The 24,477-nt window shown below is 42.1% G+C and overlaps 1 protein-coding gene across 7 annotated transcripts in view; it reads right to left on the bottom strand.

Annotated features, from left to right (window-relative positions):
- Nucleotides 1–5,679: 5,679 nt before the first annotated feature.
- The window catches only part of KCNT2 (potassium sodium-activated channel subfamily T member 2), a 139,518-nt gene continuing 120,720 nt past the window's right edge, over nucleotides 5,680–24,477 (bottom strand). For 2 of the 7 annotated variants that reach the window (XM_080651166.1, XM_080651167.1), the window contains 7 exons: nucleotides 23,686–23,797; nucleotides 21,206–21,307; nucleotides 19,067–19,150; nucleotides 18,067–18,195; nucleotides 15,882–16,182; nucleotides 9,746–9,830; nucleotides 5,680–8,189 (listed from right to left, as the gene is read on the bottom strand). In XM_080651166.1, coding sequence (XP_080507292.1) covers nucleotides 8,078–8,189; nucleotides 9,746–9,830; nucleotides 15,882–16,182; nucleotides 18,067–18,195; nucleotides 19,067–19,150; nucleotides 21,206–21,307; nucleotides 23,686–23,797 — 925 coding nt within the window. In that variant the 3' untranslated portion in view covers nucleotides 5,680–8,077. The remainder of the gene's footprint in view (nucleotides 8,190–9,745; nucleotides 9,831–15,881; nucleotides 16,183–18,066; nucleotides 18,196–19,066; nucleotides 19,151–21,205; nucleotides 21,308–23,685; nucleotides 23,798–24,477) is intronic. The other 5 variants (XM_080651168.1, XM_080651170.1, XR_013959624.1 and 2 more) reach the window with 4 other exon arrangements.

Raw genomic sequence — 24,477 nt, 5'->3', positions numbered from 1 at the left:
GTCATGTGAGCGCTATCGCTTCTCAGACGTGTAGGCCTGGCCGGGCAAGAAGCAATCTGAGTGCCCCCGGAAGTTTGCACCAGGACAGGAAAACAAGGACCAAAAGCTTGAAGCAAGTTAATCATGAAATCAGCAGCCCTCCCGTTTTATTGGGGAGCTCAGTTTGATTTAAAAAATTACCAAATTAGCCCGGCCGGAGTGGCTCAGTGGTTGAGCATGGACCTATGAACCAGGAGGTCACAGTTCCATTCCCAGTCAGGGCATGTGCGGGGTTTCTAGCTTGATCCCCAGTAGGGGGCGTGCAGGAGGCAGCCAATCCATGATTCTTTCTCATCATGGATGTTTCTATCTCTCACTTCCTCTCCCTCCCTCTCTGAAATCAATAAAAATACATTTTAAGAAAATAAAAATAAAAAATTACGAAATTAGACTGATAAAATTGGAAGTGCATTGTATTTCCAGATAGAATCGGATGGCAGAAATACACACTCCCAGTTGCAAAGCCGGCCCCTTAAACATCTCCCCACCTCTAGACCCCTGTTCCTGTGTGCATCCAAGTTTTAACTGCCCAATACGTGCAAGGCGCTGGGATGGATATACGTAAAAATATTAATGTATCTGCTCCCACTGATAAAATGGTTAGTAGCCAAGGTGGATAATGATAAGTCAAGAGTTACACGTTTAGGGGGATGCCCCATGCAGCTACTTTTATCTCATTCTCAGTTGAGGCACCACATCAAGGACGCCACAAACCCAGAGTCAAGTGGGAGACAGCCCTGAACGGCTTCCGTGGAGGAAGCAAAGCCAATACAATTCAACATCTGCTCCGTCCAGAAAGATGGGGGCCAGATGACTGCAGGAGGTCCCTTCCCGAAGGACTTATCCAGCCCCTTTGTCCCCGCTCCTACCCTGCAGCTCAGTCCCTAAAGGGAAAGATCCATGGGTGATGTGTTGCGAGAGTTAGGGCAGCCTCCCACGTAGATTGCAAATGCCCACAATTCCACGAGACAATAAATTCCAGTTCTAAACACCACGGCACCTTGAACTTACCCCTCTCAAAACATTGCAGAACGTTTAGTTACACACCAGTCTACCTCCTGCATAACTACGGATCACACCCTTAAGACAAGGAGCCAGATATGTTTTTATCTGTTTGTTTCTTGAGAACTCTAATCAGTGAGGCAGGAGGAAAATCAGAGATAACTGGAGTCCCAGAGACCGATGGGAGATAGATTTTTTAGAATATATTTTTATTGTTGATAGTATTACAGATATCTCCCATCTGCCCCCATTTTCCTTCCTCCTCCCAGCCTCTACACCAGGGGTGGGCAAACTTTTTGACTCGAGGGCCACAATGGGTTCTTAAACTGGACCAAAGGGCCGGAACAAAAGCATGGATGGAGTGTTTGTGTGAACTAATATAAATTCAAAGTAAAGGAGCGGAGGGGAGAGCAAGAGAACCGGATAGAACAGCCGGATCCGGCCCGCGGGCCGTAGTTTGCCCAAGGCTGCCTACGCTATACCCATGGGCTGTGCATATGAGTATATAAGTTCTTTGGTTTATCTCTACTCATCCCCCCAACCCCACATCGAAGTATGTTTTGAAAAGGGGAAAGCAGTCCATCTGTTAAATGCTGCTGATTGGTTAATGAAGATGAGGACCAATAATTGATCATTATTTTTAGAGTATGGGGATTCCTAGTGAGTTAGGGAGGCAGTATTGTAGAGTGGTTAAGACTTGTTACTAGCGACAGGCAGGTTGTTATGAGGGTGAAGTAAGCTGCTGAATGTGTATGAAGTGCCTGGGACATAGTAAGTTTGTATTGGTGGGAACCATTCTTAGTAATATCTTTACAGAAACAGTTTCAGTAGAGCAGAGAGAATAAACGCCTAGTTGGGAAAAGTTGAAGAGAGCTTTGGAGGAGAGGAAGGAGTGTGTGTATTCCTTGGAGGAGTATTACCGTAAAGGGAAGTGGAGACGTGAGCTAATAGCTGAAGGGCGATATTAAGCTGAGAGCATTTTTATTTTAAGAGAAGGGAAATAATAACAGCGTGTATGCTAATGGGAGTGCTTTCAGTAGAAAGAACATTTCTCAGTGCAGGAGAAAGCAGAATTACTCAAATGTCCTTAAGGAGAAAAAAAAATTGTTTAAAACCATGGGAATTGGTGGAAGGGAGATAAAGGAGTTTTGAGTGGGGACAAAGGCGTGGATAATGATGAACCGTGGACTGGGTGGGTGGAGGATCAGTGGTCATACAAAGGAGCTAAGGGTAGGAGCCGTGGATTGCAGATCCAGGAGGTCTAACGCCAGGCAGACATGTGAGTTTAGGCGGGTCACTTCCTGTGTTTCTTGCCCCTCCCGTGTGCACATGTCCCGTAATGGTCCCTGCCATCTTCATCAGCTCTTCCCTGCATTGCAGCCACCTCCACAGAACCTTCCCCAGCGCATAGATCAGGGTGATGGCTCGTTCCAGATGCCCTATGACACTGCTTCTTCAGCACAATGCATTGCAGTAGCTGATTGACCCCTCAGACTCCTCCTAAGAGGCTCATAGAGACCTCAGGGCCAAATCTGTGTTTTTTAGAAACAAATCTTTTTATTGATTTCAGAGAGGAAGGGAGAGGGAGGAAGAGATAGAAACCTCAGCGATGAGAGAGAATCACTGATCGGCTGCCTCCTGCACGCCCCCTCCTGGGGATGGAGCCTGCAGCGCCAGGCAAACATGGAATTGAACCATGACCTCCTGGTTCATAGGTAGACAGTCTACCACTGAGCCACGCTGGCAGGGCCAGAGCTGTGTTTTTTGCACGGCTGAGTACCTGGCAGGAAGTGAGCATTCAGACAATGTTTTGGTCGTTGCATGCAAATACCTGTGACGGAATCAATAAGCCAGTCCCTTGGTGTGGTAGGCGGAATAACGGCCCCCAAAGATACCCAGGTTCTGATTTCCCCAGCCAGCGGTTATGTTGCCTTCTAGGGAAAAAGGGACTGTGCAGCTTTGATTAAATTTGAGATGATGAGATTGTCCTGAATTGCCTGTGTGGGTTTGTCATCAAAAATGTCCTCCTGAGAGGGAGGCCAGAGGAGCTGTGAGGGAGGAAGAAGAGAGGCTGGAGGGATGCCCTTGATAAGGGGGGAAGAGGCCATGAGCCAAGACATGCAGGCCGCCCCCAGCGACCACAAAACCCGAAGAGATGCCTGCTCCCTGGAGCCTCGAGAAGGGACACACGCCTTGATCTTAGCCAACTGAGGCTCACTCTGGACTTCCGGCTTGCAGAACGAAGATAATAACTCTACGTTGCCCTAAGCCAATAAGCTTGGGGTAATTTGCTACAGCAACGGAGACGAATAGACACTGCGATTACATTGAGTCTTCCCTTGGGTTGTAAACAGTACATTGTCAACGTCCACCAAGGGACTGAAACCATCCTCGTTCCAAGGGCCTAACTCCCACCTCACTCCCCATCACCCATCAGGAACTCTTCAAGATCAAGAATGACATGGGTTTCGTTGTGATGATAGGTAACTGGGACGCCGTTATGTCCTCCTGCCACGTGATGAGATATTAAAGAGAGCCCCAGCCTTGGAGACATGTCTCATGAAGCCGCGGACGCCATTGGCTCTACTTGAATCCCATCCCCATCCCAGAAATTCCTCCCATGATTCACTCTCACAAGCGGTTTGGCGAATGACACGCAGGTGGAATCCCATTGAGAAAAGATCGGCACCCAGCTAATAAGTCTTCGCAGAGTCCGTTGTGAAAGTGACTTACGGTGCCAAAATGCATTATACACACTAAGCCGTGTAAGCTTTCCCGACACCTCGGGAATTGTAAGGCAATGGCTGTTTCATTTTTGACGCCGCTAAATGCATCCACAGCTTGATGGCCCTCATAAGTAATCATCGGAATTGCCCATCAGAGGAAAATGCCAGAGAGATCCACCAAGGACACACCAACCCAATAACCGAAGGTGTCACCATTTCAGGCGGCGTAAAAGTGAATCTGGCAGCAAGAATAATGAGCGGAGATGAGCCGGCCTCTGCAATCTTGGATTGCATGTATTAAAAACATCTTCATAAAGACTATTTCTGTGCACCTGTAGGTTTGCTGGGATAGAATTCATGTAAATTGCACCATGGGTCAGCCAAGGAGCTGGCTCTCCTAAGATCTTTCTCGATAATTGATGAGATGATAACATTTTGGAAATGGAAATAACACAAAGGCGGTTTTTAAAATAACAGTAAAAACAATCACAAAGACTGTGTTGTCTAAGGCTAACATGGAACCCAGCCTCAAATTAGTTTGCAATGGAAAACTTTTACTCTTGGCCACAAGATGGTGATATCACAAAGAAAATCCAAAGATAAGCCAAATTACATTCCAAATTATTTGTTCTTCACCTGTGTTTCTTCCCAAGCCGAGCCTTAAAATGTAACAGTTCTCATCAGGCAGTGTGTTTCCCTGACTTGCATTTCAAGATCAGTTCCCCATTTGCATTGTGGGGTGTTTTTGCCTCTCGTGCCTATTGCTGATTGGCTGTCTCGCAGAGGAGGTCAACTAAGTCAATTTTCTTGAAAACTGTATGCGATGTTAGTAAAATAGTGTTTCAGAAACTCAGAAGTAATATGCTTCCAGTTGCAGTCATTATTATTATGTGTTGCTTGTTATTTAGCAGGAAAGATAATGTCCTTCACCTAGACCAGCCGTGGGCAAACTACAGCCTGCGGGCCGGATCCGGCTGTTCTATCCGGGTCTCTTGCTCTCCCCTCCGCTCCTTTACTTTGAATTTATATTAGTTCACACAAACACTCCATCCATGCTTTTGTTCCGGCCCTCCGGTCCAGTTTAAGAACCCATGGTGGCCCTCGAGTCAAAAAGTTTGCCCACCCCTGACTAGACCCACAGTGCCAATTAATATAAGGGTCACAAACAGAGAGCGCGGGGTGGGGGGGGGGATGCGGGGAGGGGGCGGGTGGAGAAACAAGCTCCAGAACAAGCAGAAAGGGTATTTTCATTAATGTGGTCGGGTCCTTTCGCTCCTCACCATCCTGCTGTGCTGGTGAGCAGAGAGCCTAGTCAGGAGACTTCCCCTAAACCAAGGGTAGGCAGACTTTTTCTCTTACAACTACTCTGCCATTGTAGCAAGAGCAGCCCTAGAAAACAGCTAGGACCGTGTTCCAAAGAGGTGTCGTTACAGAGGTTGATAGAATTCAATGATTAGGAATAAACTGCCCAAGAAATGCAAGACCGCACACTGAAAACGACAAGACATCGCTGAAAGAGATAAACGAAAAGGTTATCTCAGGTCCGTGGAATAGAAAACAATATTGTTAAGATGACAACACTCCCCAAATTCATCAATAATTCAATGCAATACCTGTTAAAATCCCAGCTAACATTTTCCGGTAACACACAAGCTAATTCAGGCATTTATATGGAAACGCAAAGGACAGGAATAGCCAAATTAATCTTAAAAAGAAGAACAATGTTGGAGGACCCACCATTCCTGACTCAAACTTACTATAAAGCAACAGCAGGACGTTCATTTTGGTTTTGAAATATCAAAGTGACCAATGAGTTTTATAGGTTCAAAGCATAATGTGTCTAAACAATGAACGTTTAAGCAAAAAAAAAAAAACACACACACACAAAAAAAAAAAAAACAACAAGAATTTTCATCATCAGAAATAATTTTATTATTTATTTTAAAGCAATTCCATGTAACTGGTAGCAAAATGTTACATAGACAATAAACAGAACCTGTTCCCTTAGGGTTACAAGGACTATTATTGGCTTTTTGTTTTATTTTCATGTGCAAGTGTATTTTAAAAAGGCAACCGTTTTTGTTAAAAGGCTTTTATTAGCATGTTGTTATTCTTTAAATAACAGAAAGACTAATAAACTATCATTGTTACAGCAAGCTGTATGAATTGTGTTAAATAGTAAATTTGGATGAACGTTCATAATCAAAAATAATTACTGTAAAATTTATGAAATGGAGTTTTTAGTTTTATAGGAAATATAGTCATGTCTTAACTTAAAATCCTAGTCTTGACGGCTGTCATAATGCAGAAAGTCTTAACTTGAGATCCTGGGAGGAAATGGGAGATTCATAAAATCTTATATTTATTCCTAAAAATAACTGTAATGATGTAAAGAAATGGCAATTGAAAGAAACATCATACTGACTGTTGATGTGCAACTATGAAATAGGGTCAGTAAATGCATCACTTTTTTCCAGTGCATATACTACTTTGATTCTGCCTTTAGTTTGAATAATGTGCATGTTAATGTGTGTTTGTCAACTATCTTTCCCATGTGCTTAGAACATATACATACCTATGCATACAGTCTTTGTTTTAAGGCATGCTTCCAGTTTTAAGTAACGTGTTATAAATTCGACTTCTCTGTCTGATGAAAGAAAATTAAAGGTAGGCTCTCCCTGTTGTAGAGGAAATTCTTGGTGGTTTTATTATTCCAAAATGAGAGTAAGGTAAAGTACAAAAAAAATAAAAATAAAAAACACAAATAGGCATTTCATTCTCTAAGCCAAAATATAGAATGGCTATAATCTACAGTTTCACATTTTATGTTTTACATTTTTATTTCCATAGAATTATTTGGGGACTACTAGGTTTTCTTTCTCTCTGTTTTGTTTTAACCTTTCTATTTTCCTTTCAATTTCTCTGCTTCTCTATGAAAGGAAAAAAAAAAAAAGATAAAATTTCTCTTTCTAAGTCTTATATGTCCTATTTTTACTGAACTGAAACTCAATGTCAAATTCAGAAAAAAAGAAAAACTACAAAGTTGGAAGAAAAATAACTTGTTTAAATTTACCGAAGTCTCTCTCTTCCTGAACACATTGCAACGAACGGGCAACTATACTCTGTGCTTTTCTTTCTTTTCCTGAAGGAGATTCAGAAATACAGACTAAAGGCTTTGGTGTCACCCAAAGCCAATTTATATTTACAACTGTCAAATTCTACCTGACGTATATGCCATTGAAATGGAAAAACTACGTTTATTATCTGCTTTATCCTCACAGTGTTAAACTATATTCCCATAGATAACTTTTCAAAATTAAATCCAAATCTTTAACATCAGTTTTGGGGTATGATTATTGTAATACTAACGGCATAAAAGAGGACTTTTGATGCATTATCAAATGTCCTTGTATTCCATAAGGAGTATTGTTTTGCTTCTTTGAATTTTAAATTACCTTTCTAATGAAATACTCTCTATAGATATATAAAAAATGTTGAAGCTCAATAGTCCAATGAAAATCACTGCCTATTTCAATTCCTGGCTTAAATGTAAATCAACAAATATGCTTTTAAGTGTTTTCTCAATGTTAGGCATTCTTTTAGGAGAACGATCGATACTTGCTTTTTAATACACACTCCTTGGCATACAATGAGGGCTGGACATAAAGTGAGCAAATGTTTCAGCTTCTCGATATTTCTTTTTATTTGTTTTGGTTTCCTCGGTGTAATAAAACCTGTTATGAGCATCTCAAGTCCCAAAATAAAGATGGTACCCTATGAAAAGGCAACCAAAACAAGTGAAGGTGAAGATTCTAAAGCAAATTATGACTCCTACAAAAATGTCAGCCCACAAGTTTGTCTGTCATCCCTGTGTAGAGAAGATGACGAGTTCAATTTGGTAAAAGACCAGTTTTAAAGAATATAATATGATGCACCAAATAGAGCTGGATTTTTTCATTGACTTCCAGAAGACCTTAAAATTTGTAAAAACTGACTTCAGACAGTTCGGATTATTGTCGAACAATGCAATGAGCCGATTTAAAATCGTGTGTTTTCATTTAGGTTTTTCAAAACCATTCCATGGATGATCTTTCCAACATTACTAGGAGAAATACCAATAAGCAGTAAGTTAAATTTCAAAATAACCTATATTTCTAAGAGAATGGATTTGTGTCAATAGGAGAGATTTGAAGATAGCCCAGTCTAGTTTATTTCATGCCAGCCATATTTTTTCCTCCTAAAATATAGAGTTCTTTCCAGCAAGCTCCTCGTCGGGGAAAAAAAAAAAGAAGTTCGTTATTTTTATGTTATCAAAGCTGAGTTTCCTCCCGAGAGTCTTGACCAGCAGTATTGCAGATGCTGCTGTTTTGACTGGGTTCGCTGTTGGGAAGGTACGACAGTGGGTCTGGTCGGATTAAATATCTGGTAAGAGAAAGCAAAGCAAAGAACGGCAATAGTCAGTAAACACAAAACTAGTTCACACCAACCGCTGAGAGGACTACTTCCAATGTATCTGTTCAATGTTTAGGTTACATTGGCAGAAGGACGCCCTGTTGGCTTAGCCTGTAAAATCCTGCAGGGTTAGTAGTAAGTTTTTGTTTCGTTACTATTTAATCTTCTTCTTTTATTTAACGACATTGAATGGGGTGACATTGGTTAATCACATTATGCAGGTTTAAGGTATACAATTCTATAATTCGTCATCTGTATATTGTATTGTGTATACACCACCCAAGATCTAGCCTTTTTGTCACCATATATTTGACCCCCTTACGCTCTTCTCCCTCTCCTCCACGCCCCCTTTTTCTGCTAAGAACCATACTGTTGTCTGTGTCTATGAATTTGTTTGTTTTGTTTGTTCATTTGTTGCTTTTACGCCCCACGTGTGAGGGAGAGCATATCGTGTTTGTCCTTTTCCGTATTACTTATTTCACTCAGCGTATTCTCAGGATCCATCCATATTGTCACTTTAAATATCAATAAGCATTGTAGGTTGATCAAGAAAGCTAATATGCACTGTGATTATTAATGCCATATCATCTAGTCACTTATTGTTCTTTGAATCAAATGAATGTTGCCTCTTCATTTAAAATGGACTTTTTGGGAGTGATTTTTTTTTTTTTTAGAAAAACATAAAAGGCGTGCATATAACCTAATATCCCCCAAATTAACTGAGGTAGCTGCAAAAGTTCCTTCCCTAATTGTATCACCATGGGTCTAATAAAATAAATTTCTAAAACATGCCTTATGTACTATTTGTCATGGTAGGCATTTTTGTGTGATATTTATCATTGCTGTAGTTATACTAAAATTTAATTATCTCCATGTCACAAATATGGATCATTGTATGTGAATAATACACAGTTTCTGATGAATAAAATTACTACCTTACACCTTTTCCCAGTAAGTGTATTGATCTACTTTACTTTGGCTGGTAGGAAATCTCAGGTCTTTGGAACTAGATAGTGTGAGATATTTCCGGTTTCCTTTGAACTGATCTCTTATTATTACACTAGGGTCCCTAGGCCTGGCCGATTGGGGCCTTCTGGCTGCCAGCTGGGGCCTCCCTTCATTCTGCACCACCCCCTGGTGGTCAGTGTATGTCATAGTTAGTGATAGAACTGATCTCCTGGTCGAACTCCTGCGGGGACACTTTGCATATTAGCCTTTTATATATATATAGATATAGTTTCTCTTATTTCTCCGAATACATACTAGCTCACCAAATACAGAATCCATGCTGCCATTTCCTTCTTTTATTCCTTTACAATTCTGTGGTGGTTTTTTTTTTAATAGTATTACACACAGAAATACAGAACATGCAAAATGTATTTCTTGAGCACAAAAATTAGGTTGGACATTTATACCACAGGAATCATAGGGGCTATACTGGTGGGGGATCAAAATATATAAAAAAAATAATAATTGGTGGTCTCTGAAAATAAATGCCTTGCGTGTGGGATGTAAGGTCAACTTACACAACGTCATTCAACTCTAGCCTGGTGTCCGGAGACGGGTTAATCAGGATGTATGACAGGGTGCTCTGGTGGTCATTCATCTCATCTGGAAGACAAATCAGTGCCAGGCTTGTTATGCCACTTCCAGAACGTCGGGAGGGTTCTTAGAGAGCATCTTATCTTCGAACCACAGAGCTGCCCAGGAGAACGTGCTATCGCGTTGCCCACCGTAGGGTGGTGTGCGCAGCTATTTCCAAATGATTGTCATTGGAAATGTCTGGCTAGGCACTCCTTTTCCGTCCACTAGGTGGTACAAGTAAACCATCTAATTCTGTTCAGAACAACCACCGTTACTGTCTACCCTCGAAACACTGACACTGAAATAGCTCAACAAGATGTCACCTTGATTGATGATGCTTTAATCATTGATAAAAAAATGATTGTGGGTAGAGATGGCCAATCTCAGAAAGAAATATTCCTGTGGGAAAGTCTGTGAAGTACCATGGGACGACATTGTGTTTAGAAAGCACAACAGAAGGATATCTGGGAGGCTTGAAGGCCCTCGCTGTGTTTGACTCTGTCCCATGATGTGTCCGATAAAAGCCATCCTATGGGTTCTGCGGAATGCAAAGGACCCCCACGGGGCAGAATTGAAGTGTAAGTTTCAAGGAAAGTGTATGACCAAGCTATTTGTTTTTCCTTGAAGGCAATATACAGGGCGCACCCCAAAAATGTACACACACTTTGAGTACGTATTCATCCCAGTGGGTTAAATCTGAAAAGAAAGAAACATCGATAGAACTCTCAGCTGTGAAGTGTGTATACAGTTTGGGGGGGATCCCCTGTCTATGTTTTAAAGTCATAGGCTGTGCCATTTTAATTTTGTCCATTGCATTCAAGGACATCCCCGGACTTCAAGTTCAGAGCACCGGCTTTGATGACACAGAGACACCGACAAAGAAAATAGCCCTGGGACCTGAAGTCCTTAGCTGCCAAGGTTATCACACACTGTAAATGTAAACCCACGTGGACCCATACTTCAATGGCATGAAGCCTCCAAGGGTAATGTTGTCAGGCTTTGAAGCTGTTTTGTAAATCCCTGCTCTAGAGCCATCGAACCCTCCTAAGCTCTTCAGTCATAGACAAGTGTGGCTCCTGAAAGAGGTACTACATCTTACAGTTTGACTCAAAATCTAAGAACATATTACAGACCCATAGAGACAGATCGATACTCGCGTAACCGCGCCCAATTCATGCCAATGACTTTTCTAGGCCAATGTAGCTGGCCCGGTAATTTCCTGCACAGGGGACTACATGGCCTGTTCATAAAATGAGGGCGACCACTGTGTTTATCTAACCAAAATCCTGTCCCTGGAATAGAAAAGGTAATACTTTTAGTTATATTTCAAATTGATACACGGATGGGCCCTATTTTTAAAAATCTATACATGGAAGGCCTTATCTTATAGGGTATGTAACTGCAATATAACTGAATCCATCATAGTACACCTGCAAAGCTTTTACAATCCAGAGATCATCAAATTAAAAGTCAAATGAAGAGATATATTTGGTTGCATATATCCCCCAAGTAGATACAAAGCATTGTATTCTGCCACGGGGTTAAGGTTGTCAGGCAAAATAGAGAGGGCCCTGTGAAATCTGCGTTTAAGAATAAAAAGCTAACAAATTTTAGCATGAATAGGTCCCAAAAATTGCATGGGACATACTTGTCCTGAACAATTTTTTGCTGCTTATCTGAAATTCACATTTCACTGGGAGCCCTATATTTTAATTTGCTAAGCCTGTCAATCTTACCGAGGGGAGGGTAGATGGCTGACTCTGGACATGGAATTCCAGTGAGTGTATACAATGAGCCTACTCCAAATAAGGTACAGCGCCAACTCAAAGGATATTGTACTGATACGAGATAACCGGGATCATCTGTCTACATAAAAAGCAATTTATGTGTGCTTCCTGAGAAGTTCTCCCCTGTGTGAATTTCCCCAACTGCTGTACAAAGGAACGGAAATTAATAGTGCCTTCCGGAGACTGAAACATAACATAAAACATAATACTCTGAAATGCAGTAGGTCTAGTAGAATACCTCCTCCTCGTTTGTCTAGGTACGACTCAAACTCTTACATAAACAGTGGCAGCGTTATTGAACTTTCTTATATAAACAGCGCACAGTATCGAACAGTGGCCTCAGGGGGCAAACAATTTTAACAAACTTCTCAGGCAACATCCACACCCCGCCTTGCTCCTTGCTTATTAACAGGATGGTATACTCATTTTTGGTTCTGGGATGAAGTCAAAATCTAGTGGGGACTTGGTTTGCCTGTTACACATGTAAACACTGCCTAGAAAATGTCAGTGTTAAGCGTAGACAGAGCGAGCGTGTCAGTAATTTTTGCTTCCTGCTCAGGTTTTGTTGATCATTCCGAAGGTTTTGAGTTCTCCATGGACTCCAGGAACTGGAGCAAACATTTTACTAAGGAGTTCAATTCAATGACTGCATGTGGTTTATATGGAAACCTGGGTAATGTCATGAAGAGGCCACATCACTCCTGGTTTCTTTCCTCACCCACCCCTCACTGACTCCTCCTCAGGGTGAGGTTAATAGAAATTTGAAAAAGTAGCTCAGTTCAAAGCCATCTCCTCCCCCTATCTCTATAGTCTAACACTTTGCCACTTTTTTTTTCACATCATGGAACACATACTCGCATTAGGGTAAAGGACAAAGCTGCTCATGGGTGGGCAATGCCATGGTGAGGGATGCCTCTGACCACCTCAGCAACCCAAAGGCTCTGGATCCTGATAAAACATGTAACTAACTGATAGCACGCTATGGGACTAGGGACCATCTTTTGGGTCATTCAGTTCTAGACACTCAGCCTCTCATTTTTTTTTTTAATGCTTCTCTCCTTAACGTTCTAGAAATATGCGTGTTTCCCAGAGTTCTCTTGTAGTCTCTCATCTGGGGTTACTTCATCTACTCCTACGGCTTTCATCAAAATTATATGCAGATGACTCTCAGGTCTATGTAAGCATCTCATTCCTTTTTTCTTGTGCCCCAGGCAGCAAATACCCAGCTTCTGACACAACAAATTGGAGTTCTTCCAGGCACACAAATTATTGTATTCTCTTCACCCCAACATATTTGTCTTCTTCTTCTAAGTTCCCTAAGTGTCACCACCTCGTAGATGATCAAATGAGAGCCCTCAAAGGTCATCTTTTGACTCTTCCCTCTCTCTCTCTCCTTTGTGTGCCATGTCCAGTAAGTCAGAATAATCTGCTCCTTCTGGAGTAGGCCACACCTACTCAGGAAAAGTCGGATTCCGACTCGTGGTTGAATCAGTCATGATGCGGTGTGAGTAAAGTATTTAGAACATCTTTTATTGGTGAAACTCTGCAAGACCCTGACGGCAGTGCAGAAAGTGCATGTGGTCTAGTGGAAACGCGCGAAGATATTGAGTCCAAGTTATAAACTGAAGAGCTGATGTGAATGTACATGAGGCCAGGTGACCCACGGAAATCGCTTCCAGTCCAGGCCCTGTTGTCTCACCTGTGAGAACGCCATTTGTTCACGCATTCAACACGCAGTGACTGGGTTCCTGTGTATGAGGAAGTGTGTAATTTGTTGGGGATACAAAGATGAACAGATGAGTAAGACATTCCCTTTTCCTCAAGGAAGGAAGGCAAACATGCAAAATACGAATTGTTTCAAAGCACACATCCTCAAGGGAGATGATATTGCTACCAAAAGTGCAAAAAAATTTTTTTTTGAAGTGGGCAAAAAAACACACCCTTTTATGTGTAAAACACTAATAGAGTACTTAAATAGACATGTGCTAGATCTGTGGTATTAACTGATGCCAGTTCTGGGCTGAGCACACTATTGTTCATTATCCCATTTGTCCTAAAACCTATGAGATAGGTGTTACGAGTTGCACTCCCCAAATGATAACGAGGTTAAATCGTTCATTCATTCTACTGGCTGACACTAGAATAGATGGTCCATAAAGGCAGAGGTCTTGTCTGAATAGGTCATTGTCCCATCCCCATGCCTGGAACAGCACCTGGAACAGTGCCTGGCGCTCGGAGGATGGCCCAATAATATCTGTTGAGCAATGGATGAATTTTTGAGAGTTAGAAATCCAGGGAGCACCTGGCTCCCCCGATGTGGCAGGTTCCAAATCCTGTTGTTATCATCTTTATGTGACTGGGCATGTACAGTGCATGGCTTTAAAATGAATTGACGGATCCGTGGATAGATAGACAGATAGAATGAACAAAAAGAGAAAGAAGGAAGAGTAAAAAGGTGGACCGTATCCTTTCTTTCTTTCTGTAAGAGTTAGTGTGAGAATTACATTAACAAACCGATAGTAAAAAATTGTAGAGTATAACTAAATGATAGAAGTGTTATTAGCAGAAACAGAGCATGCTCCCTGGTGATTCTCCCACGCAGTTAGTTTGTGCGTTTCTGTGTCTCTCAGAACCCAGCTGTGATCTGCCTCGCTGCCTCCAGCACCCGCGGGGGTTATTATGATGTTCATGAAACACAGCTGGACCTGGACAAACAGTCATTTACTAGAACTTTCCAAAAGAAGAGAATGTAGCTGGATAACAACTAACAATTGGACACATAAATATAGCACTGCTATAGTTCTATGGGAAATACTATCATACTTAATAAATTGGCAATGAGCTACTAATACTATTTTTAAGTGAAAATCACTGTTCCCTTTCAATGTGCTTCCTAATGTAAGACTCTATTTGATCATCTTAAAACGATGGGTCATGAATGAGTCCACATTTCAGTAGGAACAATATCATTCTGAATTCCAATTACACACCAAGTCCTGACTCCAACACATTCCCACGTTATGTCCTTGACCAAAGTCTTTGGCCTCTGAGCTTCACATTCTCGAAGGGTCAAATGGGACAGCCAATGAGTCAGGGTCATAGGAGCAATGAAAAGTGTTCAAAAAGCACCTAACTTTGTTCCTGGCAAAGAGTGGGAACTCAGTAAACGTTTTCCCCTTTCTTCTCCAGAGAAACACAGCTACCCTCCTCTAAACTCTGTCCGACTGTGTTGTTAAACATTGCTCCCTCTGGGCACTGCTTCACATTCTTCTCCAAAGAAACACAGCTACCCTCCTCTAAACTCTGTCTGACTGTGTTGGTAAACATTGCTCCCTCTGGGCACTGCTTCACATTGAGACTTTCCTAGTAAAGATGAGATGGGGCAAATACGGACTGCTTCCTGTTGATCCTTAACCCGCACGAGACTGCCATTATCGGAGCTTCTGGTCTACCCTGGTCACATGTGCAACAAAACAGAACCGTTGGCATTTGGGTTTCCTCTAAGTTGACTGAATTTCTTTTCAAAATAACATTTATAGGGTAATAAGGGATATATTTGTTAATTATCTTTGCATTACTTATTTAGGCTGTGCCCAATGGCCTATATTGCAATCACAGATCAGCACAGAAGCCCACCGCTGAGACAGAGCCGCAGGGTGCGAGGTCAAGCATTATTTGAGCTTTACATTATAGGTTTTGAAGACATTTTATTTCTGGACAACAAAAACCTAAACAAATTTTGTAAGAATATTTGGTGTGCCTGTAGCTGGTACATTTAGTTACTTACCATAGCCTCAAATTGAGTTTATTCCAGACTGTAGAATAAGAGGTGTCATGTGTGTGTGTATGTGTATGCACGTGTGTGTATGCACATGTGTGTGTGTGTGTGTGTGTGTGTGTGTGTGTGTGGAAGACAGACACTGGAGACAGACAGAACAGAACCTAAATCTCAGTCATGCTATTAACAAGCTAATTAGAAAGTTACTTGACTGAGATTCCTTAGGTCTAAAATGGAAGAGTCTTTGTGAAAATTAACACGAAGATAATTCATCTGATGTATTCATCACAGTGCCTATAGAGCACTAAGCAAATACTTAAAACTTTCAGCACTTTCACTTTATTATCATCATCATGGTTTCCCGGAAGCAATTCAAGACGTGTCACTAGTCCCGTCAACTTGACCTCTGAACCAAAAATGTGATTCTCGACTTACTAAAGGAGAACCAAGGCTACAAGGACTAAGGGCCAGCAATCACAAGTCCATAGCATACAATATTTTGAGCGAGCATACCATATCCCACTGTAGAAAGACCCAAGTGTTTCATTCTATTTTTCACAAGTTCAGCAAGCTCTTGTCTCTCTGACCTCCTGTAGAGGTTCAGTCGCTGCTGCGTTATTTTCTCAGCTGTTTTACCAGAGTGTCTGGGACCTTTTCTGCTCAGCCTTCGGGCCCACTGCATGCTCTTTCTCCTCAGCAGGGGGTGGTCCGACTGGTCGCTGGACGTGGAGTTGCGGTGGTTGCCTCGGTGATGACCTTGGTCCTTGCAGTCTTTGGTGTCTTCCCATTCCTCCACACTGATTGATATTTGAGACTTGAAAGGAAATGGACATGGAGAATTAGGCATTTTAGGGAATGATGTTAGCTTGGGGCTCTGTGACTATGTTTGCTTCTGCCCAGGTATTATCATATAGCTCATAAGAGTTTTCACAGGAAGAGCTAAGTCATAGTCATTGATATTAACTCTCCGTTACTAAAAAATATTAGAAGATATGTTCTCTTGGAATGATATATAAACCAGATAAAAATATCTTTACATCCTCCAGTCCAAGTTTTTATGAAAGGATTTAATTTTTACATATCAATTATTTTATCAAATGACTATTAACATGGAGTTGTTTGAAACCACAAAAGACACTAGGTATTTTATAATTTTATTCAAATAAAGTCCATGTCGTGGATTTTTCTAAATCCACCACACATATTTCATATGAAATTTAAATAAAGATTATGAAAACTGTTTTGTTCTTGGAATGAATAACATTTTAACATTTCTTAAGGTATCGCCCTTTCTAAAGATGGCATTGGAATGTACTTTATAAAATACGATTTTTTAAATTCCCTCATACAACCCAGAAGAAATCAAAAAGCACTTTTTAATTCATGCATTAATTACCCACCACATCAAATGTTTTCTGATTAAAATATTAAGAAATATTTCAGGAACTCTTTGAAGCGTTCTAGGTGAAAACATGCTGTAAATATTAACATTTCACAAATGCAGTCTAGAATGAGAAATACAGCTGAAATCGGGCTCTTCTCGTATGAGGGGAAAAAACAAGGAACAAACTCATACAGTCCATTTTGATGGGCTCTTTCACAGCTGATCGTGAAGTAAGAAGCTCTCCTTGTATGATAAGCCCTTAATAAACAGAAACTCCCTGCTTTCAAATGGTTGCTTTCATACCGGGAGGTCATGTGAAATGCAACGCCCATCAAAGCGAAAGTCTTACTTTCTAAGAGCATGGGCCTGTGCGAGCCCACAGCTTCGGGCCTTTGCACCTGCAGCAGCTCCGTGAGCCTGCCACCTCCCCCCTTCCATGGACACAATCGCAGCGCCAGCTACGCCATGCCTGTGTTGCTGGCTTTCAGAATAATCGGATTCAAATTGCCAATTGAAGTAAGGGCAGGAGGAGATCCAACGAATCCTTTCCCGGTGAATATCAATGACGGAGGCTCAGTCAGCGCCTTACACACATTACCTCGTGGCAGGCGAGGGAATGATCTCACACTTAAACTCAATGAAAAAGGGGGATATCTATCTACCTTTCTATTTCAAAACAGCACTGTATCCGAGTGATAGGAAAATGAGTTATTTCACCTTCATATCTTCATGGTAAGAGAACATTTTATTAAAAAAAAAACTTAGAAACCTTATTTTAGCTATCAGAATTTAAGTTGGAAATACTAAAAATTTTAATACCAGGGTTTTGCAATAGTGGATACCAGTATAGGTCTTAACTTCCTTTAGTCTCACGTACTTGATACTACCCTGAAAGTCCTCTTCTGTGGACGTGAAGAGCATGAACCCTTGAGTCATATCTACCATGACTATCAGTCTTCGTTCGGGAGTGTCAGCTTATATGTACTTTGTAACAGAAATGAACGCATGCCCATTCCTTCATAGCTGGGCACGTGACCTGTAGACTTTGGTCCATCACAATCTTAAATGTATTTGGTGTGATCCTCCTCGTCCTAAGTCTCTGTGATCGTTCGATTTCCTACAAATATGTGGAAATAATCATCTTGCCAGACCAAACACTCAAAACATTCTGTTCGTATAATGTCACTTATACTTCAAGGCATGAAGCCAACACCTAGTAAATATTTTAAGGGAGAGATTTGCCTCTCTTCTGATAGGGATGGCTGCCTCCGATCGGGTTACACATGGACTCTGGAATATTTGATAGTCCCAAACCTCAGACGTAGCGAGCTTCTGAGATTCGGTCCTGTAGATCCCTATGGGGACGTCTCCACTGGAGGAACACAGCTTCTGATAGAGCCGGGCGTACGTTCGGATCCAGAGGTCCTCCTCGGTGATCTTTATCTGGAACACACAGGGATTTATTGACATCTCAACCGCTTAAGAAATAAAAAGCCGGTGGTTATTTTGTTCACTTCTTAAAGGTGGAAACTGTTGGTATCTTGAAATCTCAACATGGCATTTTGTGAGTGCTCAGCTGTGTATTAAACTTATTTAAGGCACCCCATCGCAGCCTTATTCCCGGGGCTCACCCCAACCTAATAAACCAGCCACTCAATGCGGGGCTGTATGACATTGGATTAGCGCAATCTCAGGAGACAGGGGTCACTGGTGATCAGCTGGGAGTTGTTGGAAAAGCCGTGGAGACTGCTTTAAATGGTGTAATAACCAGAGGCTGCTACTGGGGCTTAGTGGACAGGGTCTGCAGATGCTGAAAATCTTCAAGTACAAAAGACACGCCAGCACGAGACAGAATTGTCCATCCCAAGTTCCAGGAACACCCATGCTGAGAAAGATGTTAGCAGGGTGAGCACAGGGCTCACAGAGGGGGGTGCACATACTAGTCCTTTGTTAATTTGAATTGTTGGCAAGTCACACCTTAAATACACTTCGACACCGTATACTCTATTACAAACAATTACAGTTCAGTGGCCCTGCATGAGGACTGCTCGGCCACACTAAGGGATACTGTTTTCCTGACACAGAGAGGAAAAACGCCTGTTCTGAATTCTGAACAGCTTTACTTATCTTGATTATTAACTTCAAGTAATGTTTTCCCTTGAACTTTTCCTAAGGGATTTCAAAGAACTATGATTCCTTCCTTTGCGCACATATTAGGGGGGAAATGGCATAGAAGAATAAGCCTAAGTACATTATGGTTGGACTTCAGACTGCTTGTCAGAACCATCTTTTATCCCAAAAATGATTAACTTACAGAACAAAGGAAGCCCGATCCTGGGATAGTGTCCAATCCCAGCAGGAGTCTGGTGATGGAAATCATATAATCCTTCACAAATGACTGCGATACAAACAAGATTGTGAGATGTGTAGACTAGCCACGGTGTGAACATCACATTAGTGCTAACAGGATGTTTCTCCTAACACATCAGTGAGCCTCCACGAAACAGGAAATAAAAAATATATCTTGTGAGTGGCCTAAATACACATGCCCAGTTAGCTGTCCATAAGGAGACATGGAAATATTTATTCTCAAGAATATCTCGATATGCTTACATTTCATTCATGCTGTTAGACAGGATAAAAACAGTTTCAGATTTTAACAAAAAAATGAGTTGATATAAAATAGAGAATATCATAAATACATGAAAGAACTAATATTTGCAAATATTATAAATATAAACTTTTTATATTTTTATATTATAAATATAAACTTTTTTATATTGAAATATAAACTTTTTATGGATTAAGCTCTATTCTAGTAGAATAATTTTCTAATATTTCAGTAACTCTGAATATTAATGAGTTCATAGTTTAGCAATAAATATTATCAGACTTTGTGTGTTAATATATAAGATATACACAGAGTGGCCAGATTATTATGATCTCTGAATGCATAATAATCTGGCCACTCAGTGTACATCCTATATAATAAAAGGCTAATATGCAAATTGTCCCCTTGACCAGGAGTTCGACCAGCAGGCAGGCCGGCCAACTGCCCATGTACCCTCCCCCTGGCCAGGCTGGCCGGACCCCACCGATGCAGATTCATGCACCGGGCCTCTCTATATATATACACACACATACACACACTAATATATATATATATATATATATATATATATATATATATATATATATATATATATACTGAGTGGCCAGATTATTATGTGTTCAGAGATCATCATCATCTGGCCACTCAGTGTATTTTGATATGTTGCTAGAACACTACTCAGTAGTTAGAGCATTCATGATGCTGCCTGTGTCTTCAATTTAGTCTTAGCTGTGGGGGAAATAAAAACTTCTAAGCAATGCAAACACATTTCACCATGGCATGTACCAACATTCAACCAATTATAGGAAACTAGAGGCCTGGTGCACGAAATTCGTGCAAGGGGCTCAGCCCTCGCAGCCCCAGCTGCCTTGGCCCTCAAAGCCCCAGCTTCGTCTGGAAGGTGGTCTGGACAGTCATTCTGCCGTTTGGTCTCATTAGCATATTAGCTCTTTATTATATAGGATGACTGCCCTCAGTTTGATCTTCAAGTACTAAAATTGGAAAAATAATCATCTAGTTGTTTTGCATAGCAAAGACTTTTAAAAAGTTGTAATGCCTTTTAAATAAATCTACCAAGACTGCTTTCTTTTTTAAATATATTTGTATTGACTTCAGAGAGGAAGGGAGAGAGAGAGAGAGAGAGAGAGAAACATCCATGATGAGAGAGAATCATCGATCAGCTGCCTCCTGCACACCCCACACTGGAGATCAAGCCCACAACCCGGGCATGTGCCCTGACGGGGAATCCAACTGCAGCCTCCTGGTTCCTAGGTTGACGCTCAACCCCTGAGCATTGCCTGCCGGGCTGGACTACTTTCTGGGTCACTCATTGACTTCACTGATGCTGGTTTCAGAAAACCAAACTCTTGCATCCAGAGGAGAACAGAAGAAGACACGCTCATTCCCTTTGTTCAGGCCAAAGAAACGGTTCATCATTTCACTGGCACCCATTTGATACCTTATTTCCAAAAAACAATGCGTGTTCTACAAAAGGCTGCTCTTTTAACCTCGTGATTTTTTTCCTCAGATTTTTTTCGGCCTAGCAATAGGAATGTGGCAACATTCAGGTGCCACACGGAACCTTGTAGGACCCTGGTCCTACAGAATGCCTGAAAAATATTTCAGAGGTTATTCTGAAAAAATAACGATTCTCTTTCTTACACAATATTTCATTACATTTTATGTCATTAAGTCCATGAAGTAAAATACTGACTTCCTTTCAGAGCCTAAGTCAAGTTAACAGCTCCAGGAGAAACACCAGATACATTATTTATGTAATAAAAATCTCAGTGAGACAGGAAAGTACACCTTTTGAGAGAGAGAGAAAGAATTCTCGCATACCTGGTAGAGAAGTGTATCCAGCATGCTGATGCTGAACACCCGGCCCGCAGCAAAGGGCAGTCGGAACATGAAGGCCAAGTTCGAACCTCTCTCTCGTTCTTTCTGTCCAGAAATTTGAGATGGAAACATTTGTGAGCATTCCATATTTTACATTTTTCTTCTTTTTTTTAAATATATTTTTATTGTTTCAGAAAGGAAGGGAAAGGGAGAGGGGAGAGAAATACCAATGATGAGAGAGAATCACGGATCAGCTGCCTCCTGCATGACCCACACTGGGGATCAAGCCCACAACCCGGGCATGTGTCCTGACGGGGAATCGAACCTTGACCTCCTGGTTCATAGGTCAATGCTCAACCACTGAGCCATCCTGGCCGAGCTGTGTTTTACATTTTTCTGCCTAGTTAAATTTTCCTGATGATATTGTGAAGAACATACTTTGGTTGTATGATTCTTAGCTGTGACTGTGTCATGACTTCATTAATAGTTATATCTTGAATATGTAACAAGGCATCCAGCTCATCATCCACGCTCAGTAAATATTTGTTGGCCTGAGTTTAAGTGCGGATTCTGTACAATGTTGCCTTGTTGCTCTCACTTTGACATCCTTGCCAGTCCCTCCCAGAAGCTGGCTGGCTCCATTTGCATCATGCTGTTCTGCCATTCACACTATAAAGTGATACATGGTCTGCAGACATGACGGTTTGCATCCTGACACCCATCCTCTGCCATTCGCCGGGTGTCCTCCATTCAGTTCAATCCTGACACTAACTACCCAGAGTTGGCCCGGCCCACCAGACTGCCCCCGTGCCTGTGGCCTTCTGCCAGCCAACTGCACTCGCGTCCAGCCGGCTGCAAAGTCGGGGCTTCCCACACTCCCAGCAGGTTCAAGGAGCTGCAGTTAATTATTATCATTTCATTATAGAGAATGCAAATCGGCAGCAGATGAAAAGATACATCTGGGCAGGTCCGAGCCACATTCTCCTCTCGGGTCAACGTGTTCGCAGAGCAGAACCATCTCCAGTCCTCCTCTTTCAGCGCTTTTATCCAAGTGCTGTGACTTAGGCATAATTAATGAGCTCATTAGCCACGTGACTACGCTCAATCTCCAGTCCCTCTCACCTCCCAGGAGCTGGGGATGGGGTGAGAGGCTGAACTGTTCAATCTTCTAATCATGTGGGTCGTTTTTCCTGGCAACCAGCTCATCGCCAAGCTACCTAAGGGCCCCTCCAGGATCTGCCTGCTTAGCATCAAATCAGGCATGATTGAAAGGTCTGAATAACAAAAGACACTCCTGTCACTCAGGAAATTCCAAGGGTTTTTTGAAGCTCTGTGTCAGGAACGAGGGACAAAGACCAAAGCTATTTTTCTGATGATAATACCCCCCTATTTATCGCACATTTTCATTACTTCGCCTCGGCCATCAGGGTGTAATTACCATGTGATTGCTGGGGTGGAATTGTCATCATCACTGGGGAATGGTGATGGTTCAAAAGCAATTTTAAAGGAAGTGGCCTTGAAGCAAATTGTGCCATAAGCATGAATAAGAGGCTATTTTATGAAATGCATCGAAACAAGAGAAATGAGATGCGTCGAGAGGGAAATGAGATGGAAATTTCTGTTTTTCCGATTATTGTCTTCCCCTTCTGTGTTGCATTATTACTTGTCACGTTTTCCCTCTCTGCTTAGCTTCATTACCAGGAGCGTCAGGGACGCCACATGACCAACGGCCAAGCATGGGACGTGGTATTGGGAAAACAGTGGCAGGAACTGGAATATTCCTGAGAAGAAGGGTAATGTCGTAAAAACAACCCAGCAACAAAAAATGGACCACACCAAGAGAAAGGGCCGATGTAAAGGAAGGGCAAGCAAAACCATAATGTTCAGGAAGTGTCCTGATAGGCGTGACAAATCCGAAGAAAATAGAAAATATACTGCATTTTAAAAAATAAGATAAATGCCCGGCCGGTGTTACTCAGTGGTTGAACATCGACCAGGAGGCCATGGTTAGATTCCAGGTCAGGGCATATGCCCAGGGTTGTGGGTTCAATCCCCAGTAGGGGGCGTGCAGGAGGCAGCTGATCAATGATTCTCTCTCGTCATACATGTTTCTATATCTTGCTCCCTCTCTCTCCCTCTCTGAAATCAATAAAAATATATTTTTAAAAGAGAAAAATAATATAAATGGAGCCACTTCAACATGGAGTGATTCTACACATTCCTGCTACACTTCATTCTGCTATACATCATGCTTTTAATTTATGATTAACGATGACAGAATAAGATATTCCATCATACTCACTTAGGATAGAAATAGTTCAAATCCATCAATTCGCATTAAAAAAACAACAACAACCACCTATACATTACCATTGTAGCCCCCACGCAGGATTTCAGAGCGGCATTATTACTTGGACTATTTCATGGCAGTTCTTTCCGCATAGAAATGAGTCTTCCAACCCGAACGGTTAAATGCGACGTACCTTCTCCAGCTTGGAAAGGGCAAGGGAGTAGCAGTCTTTGGCCCGGAACTGCATGAACCTCATGTTGGCTGGGTGAGTCAGCTCGGTGATGATGCTGAGACTGGAAAACAGCCTGCGTTTCAAGGACACGTGCGCGTTACACCCCCAGTGCCACACCGTGCTTTCACCACCAGGCCCAACCCGTCTCTTGAATTCAGACCCGAGAACTGACTGGAAATACAGGCTATACACAGCCTGCTACTGGCTCAAAAACAGCACGGTTCTCCAGATGCTTCTTCTGCAGATGCTTGTACTTCCATGTGCCGGAACACGGATGCAGGCGCCTTCTAGGGGGCGCCACTTCTTGTGAGAGGGGAGCCCTCTCTGAACTCCCGGACCGCGGGGCGTTCATACCCTTCCTCAGCTCTAACTCCCTGATCTGAGCGATGATTGGCCAGAACCTGTCACTGACCCCAGGGAGGGTGGGGCTGCTGCCTCTGGGCAGCCCGAGGTGTCTGTTCCCTGACTACCTGCCCCCTCCCCCGCCCCCCCATCCGTCTCCACTGGGCCTTAGTCACCATCTCAGTGAAGACGTTAGCAAATTATTAAAAATACTTTCAGCGTTGTCTGTGAAACCGTATGTCCTCTTGGTTAACTTAGTGGACACGTGGTTGAGCCTCACCTAGTCAAAGCCTTTGACAATTATGGTCTCAGGTGTGTCATGACATCCACCTTTTATCGGAAGAAACAGCCAGTATTCTACTTCTTCACTTCTGTTTTGAGGACACATATTATCGTACTTCTTGATCTAAG

This window comes from Plecotus auritus (genome assembly GCF_963455305.1).
Source record: "Plecotus auritus genome assembly, chromosome: 14".
Taxonomy (NCBI): domain Eukaryota; kingdom Metazoa; phylum Chordata; class Mammalia; order Chiroptera; family Vespertilionidae; genus Plecotus; species Plecotus auritus.
Note: the sequence above shows the minus strand (reverse complement) of the source record. Positions and strands in the feature narration are given on the sequence as shown.